The 14,772-nt window shown below is 40.5% G+C and overlaps 1 protein-coding gene across 1 annotated transcript in view; it reads left to right on the forward strand.

Moving 5' to 3' along the window:
• Nucleotides 1-11,314, forward strand: part of LOC142375370 (MAM domain-containing glycosylphosphatidylinositol anchor protein 2) — a 210,725-nt gene extending 199,411 nt beyond the window's left edge. Inside the window, exons 15-18 of the mRNA XM_075459371.1 lie at nt 269-430; nt 5,576-5,706; nt 6,243-6,339; nt 7,848-11,314. Coding sequence (XP_075315486.1) covers nt 269-430; nt 5,576-5,706; nt 6,243-6,339; nt 7,848-7,936 — 479 coding nt within the window. The 3' untranslated portion in view covers nt 7,937-11,314. The remainder of the gene's footprint in view (nt 1-268; nt 431-5,575; nt 5,707-6,242; nt 6,340-7,847) is intronic.
• Nucleotides 11,315-14,772: the final 3,458 nt, after the last annotated feature.

Below are 14,772 nucleotides of genomic sequence, written 5' to 3' on the forward strand. Positions count from 1 at the left end.
CAGGTCATAAAGCTTAACTGCTGTTGTATTAATGAAAAAAATATATAATAAGGACTAGGTTACAGTAAACTAAAATTAGATATCCTTTAAATATTGGCCTTCTGAGTGCAGTGCAGTGCAGTTCAGTTCCGTGTTAAGTGAAGAGAAGTTCAGGACGAAGAAAGTGAATAGTTTGCTTTAGATTAACAAAATTTTTGTTGCTTGTAACGTTGAAATGCAGCGGCTCACTGTGCATGTGTGTTTTTTTTATGTTTACCTGTGCTTTAAGGTTTCTACATGTACATTGAAACGTCAAGACCGCGCAAGGAGGGAGACCAGGCACGGCTCATAAGTCCATTTTTCAACGTAGCGCCTAAAAACCCTTATGGCATCACCAACCCACCGGCCTACTGCTTTGGCTTCTTCTACCACATGTATGGAAAACACATAGGTAAGACACATCGGTCACATGGAGTTACCTTGTACAATAAACGAATGGGGTTGTTATCCATTGTGGGAAATGTTTTCTTGACCGGAACTAAACGATAAGAAACCGAGAAGGAAATACCACAACCAATTCTATTCCCAAAAAGATGGACTTCATCAAGTATCTGTCAGATCGCACCCTGGCTTTCAAACATAAACTTGAAAGATGAGATTCCTGAAATCTCCTTTGTGTTTAACAGTAGGGGGTTTGACTTTTTTGTTTTATGTATAACATGAAAGACTATTTGTTTGTGAGGGAGAAAGCGCAGCAGTCGTGCCGCAGAGAAAAGAAAGGGAGACGCGGCTCCTTTTTGGTCAAAGCATCAGAATTTCAGTCATTTCCAGAGAGCATGTCCCCACAACGGATACTGGTTGGAGTTTTTTGTGTTTTCATGCAAAGATTTAGTAAATGTGGCTGATAGATGTTTAAAGCAAAATATATCTTATTTTTGCAACAAACTGCTTCAAAGGTGCACACACAGATGCCGGGCGTGAGCTCATACATTCGGCCCTGAATGGAGATAACAGCCTGCATGGTCCATTTGTAGATAGCAGAGCGACTGAAGGAGCACTGTGCGGCTTACGAGTGACTCTCCTGCCAGAGACCCAGTCAGCCGACCACAATCGCTCCTGCTCTGAGCGTATGCATTTTGTAGTGTTTGTGCACTTGGGAGTTGTGAGCAAGAACGGGTCTGCGGCAAAAAAAATCTTTGTTGGAGGTCTGTCGTGGTGAAATCCCTGTCCCAAGTTCCCCTCCTATCATTAGCTTCTGCACATGTTTATGAGGCAGGTGAGGGACACAACCCCAATGCTTTTCAAACCGCTGCAGACTTCATTTTTATAAATGATATGCTCTGAATTCATGGACATCGCTGGCTATATATATATGTAGAAATAAGAATTGAAAAAAAGAGCAGAGGCAGCGAAAAAACAAGTCCGTGCTCATAAACTTGGTGTTGGCAGCTGAACTCTTTGCTGTACCAATAAGACATTTACAGCCAGCATTTGAATGCATGTACAGCATTCTGCTGGGACATTGGTGGCCGTCTCCACCCTCCACTTTTCTCTCCATCTCTTTGCTTCTGCTGGATCTGCTGCTTCACCTCCCAACCACTCCACTCTTTTATCGTTTTTTGACTTATTTCATTACAGACGGTATGAACCCGAGTTATTTCATGTTTCGCCCTATCTTGGTTTCATAGCACCTGCAATGAAAAAAAAAAAAAGTAAAAATCAGGATTGCTCAATTTTTTTCATTTTTATTTATTCATTAACTCTTAGAATAGTTTCTGATATGGGGTTTCATTTGAAGACAACTGAACCACCAAGTTTAGCCAGGCTACTTTTCGGGGCTTCCTACGTGGGAACGCACCAATGAAAGTGTCCGGGCCGACGTGCCGGACCAAACATCTGGAGCAGTCGAAAAGAGGGCAGTCTTGAGAATATAAGGACAGAGGTGTTGGAGGGCGACTCAGCGGGGAGATGAGAGCTCCTCCGGCTCACTGCCGAGGTTGAGTAGGCCGTGACATTTCCAATTTGCTCAAATTGATCGCCAGCCAGACCCTCTCCTCCCTCCCCTCCCTGTTTGTGGTGAAACCCATGCCCAGACTGTCGCGTGTTATGATGAATGGGCTAAATGTCAAGGACTTGAAACCCAGCACAGATCCTCCATTGCTACACTCCAATTAGTATGCTGCCTCCGTGGCCGTGAGAGAAATTCACCCAAAGCTTGGAAGGGTTGCTGTACTCTACTAACAGAAATGTTTTCTTTCATATAGAACTTTGTTTCTCAATAATTGGAGGATTATTTTGTACTTAGAGGTGTGACTCACAGAGCATTAGACGTGGTATGACTCTATCCAGAAGTTCTGGGAGTATGGCACTCTTTGGGGCTGTGCTGCTGAACTCAGTGTCGAGCTGCGGGCAGTGCTGAAGGTCAGAATTTGTCGATAAGAAGATTGGCCTACATGCGATGAGAACAGTGGCGCAGCCTGAAAGAAACTCCTTCGTAGTTTGCTGGAGGTGGGATACCTGAGATGAGGTCACACTCAAATGCTGAAGCACACTTCAAAGTTTGTCTTTGGAGCCCTCATTGGATTGGTTTATAGGATTAAATCGCCAGTAAAGCACCCCAAGTAAGTCAGTTTTAAGCCTGACCTTCTTTGTAGCAATAAAGTCGAGTTTTTTATTAGCAAAGACAGTGGTACTGCACCTCGATGCCCCTCTGTCTCATCCTTAATACATAATTGAACATTTCCTGGAGCTATTTCTTACTTTTCACCAGACTCATATCTTTCTCTTCTCAGATCTCTTTAAATTTCACAGGCTTCTGTCAAAGATACTCGTATAAAAACAGGTACTTAAAATAGACAGCATATACCTTCGCTTAGAATTTGATGACACAAACATAACCACCTACATCGCAATGAGCTCAAAGAAAATGTAAGCCAGCTAGCTCAGCAGGAGATGAAACCGCAGGTCATGTTCTGTGCAAGAGCTCATCTCTCACAGGAGATTGTACTGTCATGGGGGGAAAGTGTATTCTGAGCTGATGAGAGAATATGAACAGGGACATACAGTATAGCTTTCCCTCATTTCCTCACACAGATGTGTTTTTGAGGGGCGTCGAGCCGTAATGAGACACCTCGCTGAGGAAAAGACGCGTCAAACGCAAGGCTGCAGTCCCAGTCACTGCTGTCGCTGCTCACCAGTTGTGTCAACACAGAGGTGCTACTTTCCATACTTGGGAAATTCACTTGACTTCAGAGCAGTGGTCTTGCTGAGTTTTGAAATTGTGTTAATGCAAACCCGATTTGGGTCTTTGGATGCTCCTCTTGCTGGTCCACTGCGAAAGGATACAACACACGCCGTCACACACACTCGTGCTTGCATGGGAAATTGAAAGAAAAAATAACTTGCAAAAATAAAAGACAACTGGTGTGTTGCCTAGGGAGAATAATGAGATTGCACTCAGTGTCATCATCTTACAGTTTCATATCAAAGCCCGGGGCCTGACAAGAAGTCTCACTGAGAGGAGTCTTCAATTCAGACCTAGTATGTAGTCAATTCTGCATCAATGAGGGCCAGTATTTCAGCATTATTATAAGGGTTATATATGTGAGTTCAGTTGAAATGGGTCTTTCATGCTGTAATTTTTTAAAGGCAGAGCTGGCTTCAGCAGTGACACTCAGTAGCTTCTCTTGCGTAGCTCAGTGGAAATCCAGCTGAGAGGAAAGGGAAGCTGAAGCAGGTGGAAAGAGTCTGATACTAATGATGAAATAAGAACAACTGTCCTCCACAGGGAACCTATTTGCATTCAAAGAAAATTCTCATCACACATTGCCCATTAGTGATAATTAATTTTGATTATCATTTGCCACAGAATAATTTAGAATGGCTTGCAGGACTTCAGCTTGATAAATGTATCAATTCACATGGCCTGATGTTAACCTCTGGCCCTGCTTGGCTGCGGTTCATATGCGGGAGAATATATAAATTTAGAATACAGAAAACAGAGCGAATACTAACCTTAAAGTCCAATTTATCTCGTAATGGAACCACAATTCACAATGGAGTCTCCCACTGCGGGTGGTATCTCAGAGCAGAATTACTTTTTAAGAAAGGGCAGAGAAACTTTTTGTAGTTATGAAGTCGACCTCTTTAGTTTGATGCGTCCTAATCTTGACGAAGATGAACACTGGGAGGTCTTTATCATTTTAGACTCTTAACTCTGATCAGTCTGCCGACCCTGTCTTTCTGTCTTGCCACTCATAGTTGGAAGGTTAGGAGTACTGCTTGTCCTAAAAAGCTTACATTTTGTTTCATTAAAGAATTTTTCATACTCTTGGTCCTTTAAATGCTGTTTTGAATCTCAGAATGTGCCCACTGTAAAGGAAGATGATGAAACGGTCATCCTTCTGACAGGTTCTCTCATATCTTTGGGGGACTTCTGAAGCGCTGTCAAAGTAGCTTTCGGGTTTTTGCTCTGTTACTCAATTTGGCAGGACAGTCGACTCTAGGAAGATAGCTGGTGGTGCCAAACGTTTTCCATTTTACAATTATTGAAGCCACTGTGCCTCTGGGAACACTCAAAACCTTAGAAATGGTTTTATAGTCTCGCCATAATTTCATCTTTTAGGTCTACAGAGATTTCCTCGGTCCCGGTGGCTGGATTTTTGCCTGTCATTCAGCGTGATTTATGGGTCCTTAGACACCTACCTGTTTCTTTCTCAACCATGTGCAGCCGTGGCAGCTGATAGATGAAACGGGGAATGCAGCGTAAAACTGTGAACCTAAGAAGGCAGTTGGGGTCAGGAGAAGAACACGATAATTGTTGGTCTACTGCTGCAACAGTTGCTTTTTCCTTGCTTTACCATCTCAGTTTGGATCCAAATGAATCCATTAAAGCACATGTTGAGGCTGTGTTCTGTTTTTTAAAGGGAGCACGTGTCTTCAAAGATTCAATAAAACAGCTTCAGGTACCCATCAGATAGTCAGATAGAGCTTTGTAATGGCAGATAAAACGTTAGCTGGATTCTTTGTATACTCAACTGTCTGCTTCTCCCACCTGGGTGGGTACGGACCACATCATACCAAAATACTGATTATGGATGTGTACCTCATACACTCTTACTCCCTTATAAGATCACAGTTCCAGTGAACATTACTCAGTCAAGGGAGCAAAATGTACACAAATCAGATGGTTGATAGTTTAATACCCATCCCACCCATTGCATCTGCTGAAGTGCTCTACAGTGACGGGTGACGCAGACCAATCTCCAAGCAATCAAGTGATCCTGCCAAGATCTCTGCTGTAATCTACAAATATCTGGTGTTTCCGGGACGTGTCACAACTCTGAAGCGCTTACCTCCACAGCTGTGAGGTTCTGTCACCCATTTTTTTTTTGCAGATCCCTCCCTCTTTTCACACAGCTTCTGATAATGGCCACAAGCTGATTCCATGCACCGCAGTTGAGACGGTTTTGGTTACCTTGAGTATTGATGACCTACTTAGACTGATTTGCAATATTTTCCAAAAGTTAAGATTGAAATCATGCGTGCGAGTTTGCTCACTGCTCTGTGTAAGTCACTGTCTCTCCCCTTCACGCAGGAACACTTAACGCCCTTCTAAAACAGAAGGGCCAAACGACCTCAGAGGGTCCTGTGTGGTCACTAAGTGGTAACCAAGGTGAACGGTGGAAGCAGGCCAAAGTAAGCATCCATCCAACATCGTCCTTCCAGGTGAGACAAAAGAAAAAGTAATCAGTCCAGTGAGCAGCAGCGCTCTCCTCGCTGCCCTCTATTTTCTTCTTTGTCTGTGTTTGTAAGGTATTCATTTCCTTCGGGGCTGCATACAAATGTAGCACATCACAAGTTGTAATATCAAGCAAAGAAGTAGTTGGCATCCATCGGCACTTTTCGGTACCGAGGAAGCAATATCCCTCACGCTTTGCCACCAGGAAGGTTTAACTTTATGAGCAAAGACACATAGAAACACAGAGTTGACTTTATCATCGTTACAGCTTCACTTGTATGAATTCTTTATATTTTCAGCTGCGCCTCTGTGTCTTTTTTCTTCCCTCTTTTGGGGTTCAAAACGCAAGCACACAATTCTGTGAAATTAAATGATGAAACAAAGACTTGCCACCTGCTGTTATATTTTCACAAGGGGAATTCGACTTAATTGCACTGTGTGCCGAATTTGATCTTGTTTTGCAAATGTTCTTATTTTTGTGGCTTATCTGGGCTGGATATATGAGCCGTTTTACTCCCCACAGGTCGTTCTTGAAGGTATCCGGGGCCCAGGAATCGAGGGGGACATTGCCATCGATGATATCACGCTGGAGGAGGGAGAGTGTCGAGATCCACCGCCCAGTGAGTAGCACTACGCATCCACCTGTTCTTTCTCTTCTTCTCTCCTTCCTATCTTAGCTCTGGGTTCCCTTTCTGCATCCCCAGAACAAAGTTGAGGTTTTCAAGAGGGTCTCTAATCTCAGACAGTTAGCAGCATTAAACTACCATCTCATGGTGAAAACAAGGTTGTCATAGCAACAAGGTTGTAATCACATGAACGATGGCAGTGCTGCCGGCTGAGTGGAGCACTGTAATTGCGCCTCAGGAACAAACAGGAGGTAAGAAGAGAGAAGAAGGGGGCTTAGAAAATGGGCTGCAGTTGACAAGGTCATATTGTTACCCAGACAGACGCTGCTCCTTTGATTTAATTTATGTTATTTATGATTCGATTTCTGGAGGCCTCTCAAAGTTGAGCGTCGCTTTAACATAACATAAACAAATCAGGGCTATCTGTTTCAATTATTTATGTCAGTGGTGGAAAATGACCATCAGTCCAAAGGAAAAATCTGAGGCAGTAAACCCGGTCTGTAGATTCTTTTTAATTACCGAAGTATCATTGTTCTATAAAGTAGTTTTGGGTCCAAAGCAACAACATTAATTCATTTGTGGTAAAAGGGTGGTCGCCAGACTGAGGACAGAGTATTATGAATAATGCAATTCAATCTCAGATGATGAATCTTGCATGACTTTAGGTGATGTAAGATGGAAAATTGAGAAATAGCTCAGAAGAGCCCATCAGAAGGGACTTCTTACCCGTGATGTTTCGGAGAATAATGGTTCAGATTTTGGATATGCTCACGTCGATTGCTCGTACATTAAAGGAATAGTTTGACATTGTGGGGAATCATTCATATGCCGTCGTGCTCAAAGTCAATCGAGAAGAACAATTTCAGTTTTATGTCTGTTTGCTTGGTAGTTTAGTGGCTCTCTGCAGTGAAGCTCCTCGGTGCCAACAATACATTATTTACTTGTTCAATGCTTTCTATAAGCAGCGAGGAGAGAAAAAAATCGTGATGTTAGAACTGGGTCATAAAAAATTGCCTGTTGAACGAGTAATATTATTTCAACATTGATTTTTATCTGGCTGAATAGAACAGAAAATTGAGGACATCTCTTAAGAACCTATCAACTGACACAACACCCATCAATTGCTTGATGGCTGTTATATTTTCATGTATTTATCCTGCTTTTGTATTTGTACTGTGTTCTGATTTATATGTGTTTTATATAACTGAAAGGCCCTTCTGGGGATGGGCATGGCAAATTAGCTTTGGTTATAAATGCTAACAGCTTTGGCCAGCAACAGACTAAGCATACAAACACATTCTGACTCAAAATTCAGCACTGCAGTGTAGACTTTGCTGAAGCTATATATTCAATGAACCGATAAGAAAGCGAATGACAAGAAACGCTGCATGTTCACATTTCATAGTATTCCCTCCAAGAATGCTGATCGCTTGTCCTGCTATTGTGCCAAGACATGTGTTTCTTTTTACATGAGTGCATAAACTTTTTCTTTTCCAATTTAGATATCAGCGCCAAGGCTCTTTCCACGTCCTCCCATATATGGCTGCTATGTGTCACCTTGGTGCTGACCCTGCTTGAAGGTCAGAGGTGACCCTTTTCTCCGTCACCTCAGAAGCGAATGTTCAGACCCGCCGTCTGTGAGCTATACCCTCGGCATCCGATCACCAAAGATTCATGCATCCTGAAAGCAGCAAGGTCCCCAGACGGACCACAAACCACAGGTGGGGTGGGGCGAAGTTTATGAAAGAAAGGCAAAACAAAAAGTAATAAAGTCAATCTGCTAATTTTTTTTCTTTTGAGGAGATCTCTTTTAACGGGAAATCACCCCTCGGCGCAGGACTTGGGTTGACTTCACGAGCACAAAGACAGGTGGGCGGTGAATGAGCCTGGACTTTGGCGGAGGAGTTCACAAGCGTTGAGGGAGAAGAGTTTGTAAAGCACAAGAATCATTTGATGAAGCTATGGGAAAACCTTTGGATGGCGGCTGAATACAGATACTGCTGACTTTTTGAATATTAAGTAACATTTCCCTGCTTTCGAATACATAGAGTCAGACCTTTCTCTGTGCATCTTTATCTTCATTTTCTTGCACCAGATGCCAATCACTGACACTTGTTTTTCACTCTGGCCCAGCCTCACGTCACACCTTGGCATTTCTTTATCTGCTTGGTGCTGTTCTGTCGAAAAAACACGGACTTGGGCAACATTTAGTTCTGTCTGCTTTCTCCCCTGTAGCTGCCTACTTATCTTTTAACACTGTGCTCACGAGTCTAAGTGGCCAACTGACGGTATGGTGGCAGAAAAATAAATGCAGAAGAATCAGCGGAGGTGAAGACAGCTGGGCTGCAGGGCAGAAAGAAGTTCAAGTTTAGAAGTTAAAATATGAAGAAGTGGAATTAGGGCGGCAGAGTGGTGGGAGAGGAAGAACAGGGTTTAGCGAAAGGTCTGATTAGTGGAACCTGACTCAAATATTCAGTCAGCAGTCTGCCTGTGGAACAGAAGCCACTTTACTTTCTGCCATGAAACAAAGTGCCTTCAGATAACAAACCGAATCGTGAGCCTGGGTGTTAATCAACATCGAACAAGTCTCTGTTCATGTTTATTCTGATGGGCTATTTTCTATGTTTCTTTTGCCCCACAAGTGCTGAAGGGAAGGCATACATGTTCAGAGGGATGGGGCTGAGCTAAACCCGGATTACATTCCTCAAGGGACAGTTGTCTGTGGCTGCGTGCGTGTTTGCGTGTGTACTAGCGCGTGTTCGCGTGTGCGCATGCGTCTAGGCCCACACATAGTTTCACGTGAGGGTAGCCAACCAGGCAGCACTAGCAGACACTGAGCACAGGTTTGGAAGCAAAGTGGATGAAAACAGCGAGATGGAACAGTAAAGTGAGGCTGAGGATCTTTTTTTTTTTCTTCTTCTTTTTTTTTTTTCTCGTCTGAAAGACAGTTTAAGATCACACGGGAGGATAAAGACATTTCATGGAATGAATACCCCACTCTCTTCTCATAATTCTCCCTCCCTACGGGAGAGCATTTTTTAACAGAAGAGAAGACAAACTGCTGAATAAAACATTTCATTGTACAGGGAGGAGAGCAGGAACTTTGGGACTGCAGGCTCTTCATTAGGGTGATGCGCCTCACCCATATCCTCCACCATTTATATGGAACAGTATGAAAATAAAAGATGATAATGACCATAATAATAGTCATGATATTTTATTACTCTAGCGAGAATGTTTCTCTGCTTTTACACAAACTGTGAAGATTGACTGTGGAAGATCTACCTGAGACCATAACCTTAACCAGCGGGGTTTTTAAAAAAAAAAAGTATTGTAAAAAAAATAGCAAATAAGAATATGAAGAATTCTGTTCATTGTTGGTTATGACAAATGTTTTGAGGACTTGTGTCTTGTTTCTTTTTTTGTTTTTTTTGTTTTTTTTTTTAAGATGACTTAACTTACTTTCTCTTCTTGTTGTCTCCCTTTGCATTGCTAAAATATCAAAGCTGATGGAAGCATAAGAAGTAAACCAATTTGGTAAATGTATAACTTGTAAATGTTAAAGAAGCTCTATTCAAAGGTTTATGATAAATGTTTTATGTTGGAGTACAGGAAGCACAACATACAGTTTAAGGTCTCAACATACAAAATCCATTTTATATTTCTCTGCACATGTGTGACCTACTCCCACAAATTCAGGCTGCTCAACACTAGAGTCCATATTTATCAGCAAATTGCCCATTTTTCACATGTAGTGTTCATATTTATAGTGCAACCACAACACTAAAGAACATTAAGGGGATCCAGTCAAGAGTATTAATACAAATTTCCATGAATGCAGACTGGGTGTTGTGGTTAAGCATATGTAGCCTCCCCAGTTAAAGCCTGGATTAGTCTGAGTGGGTTGTGTACATGTGTAAGCATAAAGCTGTGTACAATAGTTGTGAAAAGAAACATGTAAAGAAGATAAATACTGTATGCTAAGCAAAACAGAGCAGAATGATGAGCATTTTCAGGGCATCCTTATGATATATTCCTTTTTTGTCTGTATGATGGTATTACAGAGACATTGTCATCACAGGTTATCTGCTATCAGTTTCAGTCTCTTTTTTTTTTTTAAACCGTTTCAGTCATTTTCATTTGAAGTTTCGGATCACGCTGAATGTAAATTAAGTTCTTGGGCGTTCTTAATCCTACAGTCTTACTAGATGTAATGTTTTACTAAATCATATGTTTTTCTGTGTGCTTTTGATGATGAGAACTTTCAGACTTTTATAGGTTGTTTTGGACACATCGAAGAACATGTAGTTTGACGCAGACTTTGACGCAATTTCCAAAAACAGAAGCTCAGATTAAATCCATTAGCTAGCTGTCTGTTAGCTAGCTGCTGTATCCCTCTGTGGTTTCGTACATAACAAAAAAAAATTGCCAAAGTGCCCGTACAGTCATTACTGTTACAAAGTATGGATATGAGTTTATTAAGATATTTTGGCAACTGCTCCTTTTGCATCCCTGAACACCTGATTTATTCACAAAGAAGACAGAAGATCTGCACATAATTGTGGCTATACCGCTAAGTACAAGAATGACTAAATTACCACAGTATTTAAATAAAGGAATACATTGTTATTGCTGTCAAAGGTTTAATGGAGTAATTTAGCATTTTGGGAAACAATTGAAATGGTTCCTTTATGGATGATTTTTTTTTTTTTTTTTTTTCAAGCTACAGCCAGAAGCCACTTAGCTTAGCTTAAAACTGAAAACAAGGGGAAACAGCTAGCCTGGCTGGAGTTGTCCAACACTTATCATATCTGCCTACCAGCACCTCCAAAACTCTGTAATGAAATAATAATACATTATAGCTTGTCTAATAAAAACAAAGTGTTAAAACAATGGAACAATTGCCACTAGTTTTGGAAGGATCAGGCAGCCTGGAAATGAAGAAAGATGCATCTCCTGGCTAATTCTATAAAACTGCATTTCTAAACCTTTTTTTTTTAATTAAATATTAAGTTTGTTCAGTCATCGACTTTAGTAGAAGTGCTCATAACCTGAATTTGCAAACTACAGCACCAGGCTAGCTGTTTTGCCATGTGTCCAGTCATTGTGCTATACTAAGCTAACTGATTAGGCTATAAGGTTTATAATAAATGAACAGACACAAATCATATCTCTCACACACATACACATATATATATATATACATATATATATATATATATACACACACACACACATACATATATATATATATATATATATATATATATATATATATACACACACACACACATACATATACACATATTATTTATATAAATTTTGTTGTGCTTGGAAAGACATTAGCCTTCAAACTCTATGGCAGACCTCATATTTATCCTCATATAGTGTTGTATATTAGGTTCTGGGTAAATTCATGCAAAATATCTAACTTAAGAAATCATTTTTCAACATGATTTCCATTTCTGTGCAGTTCACTCCCTTCATGTCAGCCTTTGCTGTTTGTATTGCTACATAAATGAGCAATGAGAGCTCGGAGAGCAGCTCACACTCTCAGTGCTGTTCTGCTTCTCCATAAAAGTCCTCCAAGCTCCTTCAAGGTACAACTATGGGGATTAGCATTTTTTTATTTTATTTTTTTTATACGTAAACTATGTGTGACATGTTGCTTTCTTAAAGTGTTTAATCAGTTCAGTTTAATGAAAAGAGGCACCTGTGGTTGTGAAAGGTGTGAAGTGCTCATAAACTAAAAGGAGGAAATGAGTTCCAGATCATTCGAGATTAGTGTGCGTGCTGGAGATATTGCCAAGTGCCAAGTGTTTTCTTTTTACATCGGTGTGTGTGGAGCATGTTTTTTTTTTTTTCACCTCTACAGTTGTGCTACATATGTATGTTTTTGTGATTACAAAACTAAAATGAGACTGTCTTTTTTTTTTCTTTGTAGTACACTTTCCCAGCAGTCTATACAGTTCCATATCTGTACAGCCTTGATATAATAAAACATCTAAATTTTATCTACAACAATTGGAATGTACGCTACATACTGTAGAAAGAGGCATGTCCATAATTCACACAGCCATTTGTATTGTTGGACCGTGGGCAAGAGAGACTGATCTGATGCATGCTGTTGATGTTTTCCACATGAGTACAACTCTAGATTTTTTTTCAGCAAACTAAAGATTCAACTTTTCTTATTTCTTATCGTATTGCTATTTTTTTAAAGTTTTGGCATTGCCAAATTTTATTTGTAAAGTACAGTTAAGTTAGAAAATTCAATGGTTACAGCTCAACTTTGGGGTTCATTATAAGGCAGTTTGTGTTGTGATAGTCTTGTTTTGCCCCCGCCACAGTATGAAGATGTTATAAAGGTGGACAATTTGCATGGTCTCCAGATGTTCAGGAATCAAATTAAACTACTGGAAAGACCACTAACATGTACCATCCAGGCAAAATGAAAAAAAAGTAAAGTACTAAAGCCTGTAGTCATGACAAATACGGCTCTTTAAAACAAATACGGTGTTGGGGTTTTGTTGCAGTACATTATATCATACGGTCACAGCACACATGAGAGAATACTTTTTTTCAGTGTAAAAGAAGTCAATCTTTAATCTTTTTTGCTTTGAAGAGGTATTAAACCTTTTGATTGGTGGAGGGAGGGAACCAGGTTGTAGTAGTTTCTTCTACTGTCCTAATAAATTCGATTCTTATCTGAAGAAAAGTGGCATATTGTCAGACACGGTAGGCTCATGCAATATCAAAGAATTGCATGGTTTCAATATTAGTTCATCTTACATTAAGAATAAAAAATCTCCGTCGCTTAAGTTTGACATTGATGAATACATGAACGAATAATGCAGTTGTGCATGAATGTACCCAGTGCTTACCTTAATGCTATTAAATTGGAGGTACTGTAGCATTTCAAAAATGAGGTCTGTCAGAGTTTTTTTCGGGGTTGAGTATAATTACTGCAACAAGAAATATCTTGAAACAATTTCCCAGTTCTTTGGTATATTTGATTAAATTTATCCATGTGAGAAGAACCATGACCAGCTGCTGTGGGACTAAATGTAATTTAGAAGAAAGTTTTGCCTTAATTCCCAAAAGTGCGTACCTCATAATATTATAAAGTACAGGTTGAAGAGAACTCGCTTAAAAAGTGGAATGCTGTTCAGTTATGCAGCTGAACACAAGAGGTTTCCCACAGTGATTTCGCTAGAAAGGTGTTTTTAAAGAAACTTCATTTTCTGCAGTTTTGCCGGTTTAGTTAGTGCTATGATTAACCGGAGATTTATTATTCATACTTTGTATTTTAAAGCTTGTGATCTAGTGTTTCAAGCGTCTCTAAAAGGAACAGTCCTAACATGTCTTTCTGAATGGAAATGCTCTCATTTTCTGTTCAACCTAAGAAGGGCTTTGTCACATAGTGCCATTCATTATGCTATTTTTGCCCTCTTCTTCTCGCTCAAAAAAAGAATCTAATTGAAGCCCTGTTGCCCTCTTATCAGTATGCATGCCATCCTGCTTCATATTCATTCAGTAAAAAGAGCTGGGAATCTGTCAGTCAGTGCTTAAACAGAAACAAACTTTCTTTCAAATTAAACCTAAACTGTTACTGTTGTTTCAGCTTTCAGGTCTGAAACAGCGTCCTTAATGTGGTGACTTTCACTGCCACACTGGCTGGCCAACAGTGAGAGACTTAAATGGGAGGTTGCTGCGTCTCACTAAATAACTGGAAAAGGTAGACACATTTCGAAGATCTCATTTCACTCTGTCAGGGAAGAAGCAGTATGTCACCATTTGATGGCATGGCTGCTCAGGGTGACAGCTTCACCAGAGAGACAGCTGCCACCCCTCGGCACAGTTTCTCCTCCGGTGAGGGAAAGGATCCTGCTACTTGTCGGTGGATTCCCACCTATTTCTGTCCTTGCTTTCTCTTTCACCCTCTCTGATCAGTAATCACAGACCATTCAGATGTAAAATGTTTTCTCCCGCAGACACCAGTTCTCGCCCAACAGTGCAGCTGACTCTGAACAGGTCTTACAGAAGAAGATGTTTGTCAATAATGAGACCTGTTCCCCATTCGAACTTAAAAAATCTTGAGGAAAAGAAAATTCTATTTAATGCTGTAATACCAAGGTTGTTGCGAAAGCTGCGTTTTGATGACGTTATTTATCTTGTTCTGTGCAGACGCCCTGTAATGATGACCTGTCACTCTTCTCTGTTTTGTGCTCTGTATGTGTGTACGTCTGTACGTATGTATGAATGATCAGGCTTCTTTTTCATCGTATTTCTTTGGATTTATCACCCATTTTTTGTGCCATATCTGCAACTAATGAAAAGATAAAAGAAGTATTTTATGTGCTGTCTCAATTCAGTTTTACACTGTACAATAAAAGACTACAGCCTAAGCTGGATTAATAAAATGTC

The sequence above is a fragment of the Odontesthes bonariensis genome, chromosome 24, assembly GCF_027942865.1.
Source record: "Odontesthes bonariensis isolate fOdoBon6 chromosome 24, fOdoBon6.hap1, whole genome shotgun sequence".
NCBI classification, from domain to species: domain Eukaryota; kingdom Metazoa; phylum Chordata; class Actinopteri; order Atheriniformes; family Atherinopsidae; genus Odontesthes; species Odontesthes bonariensis.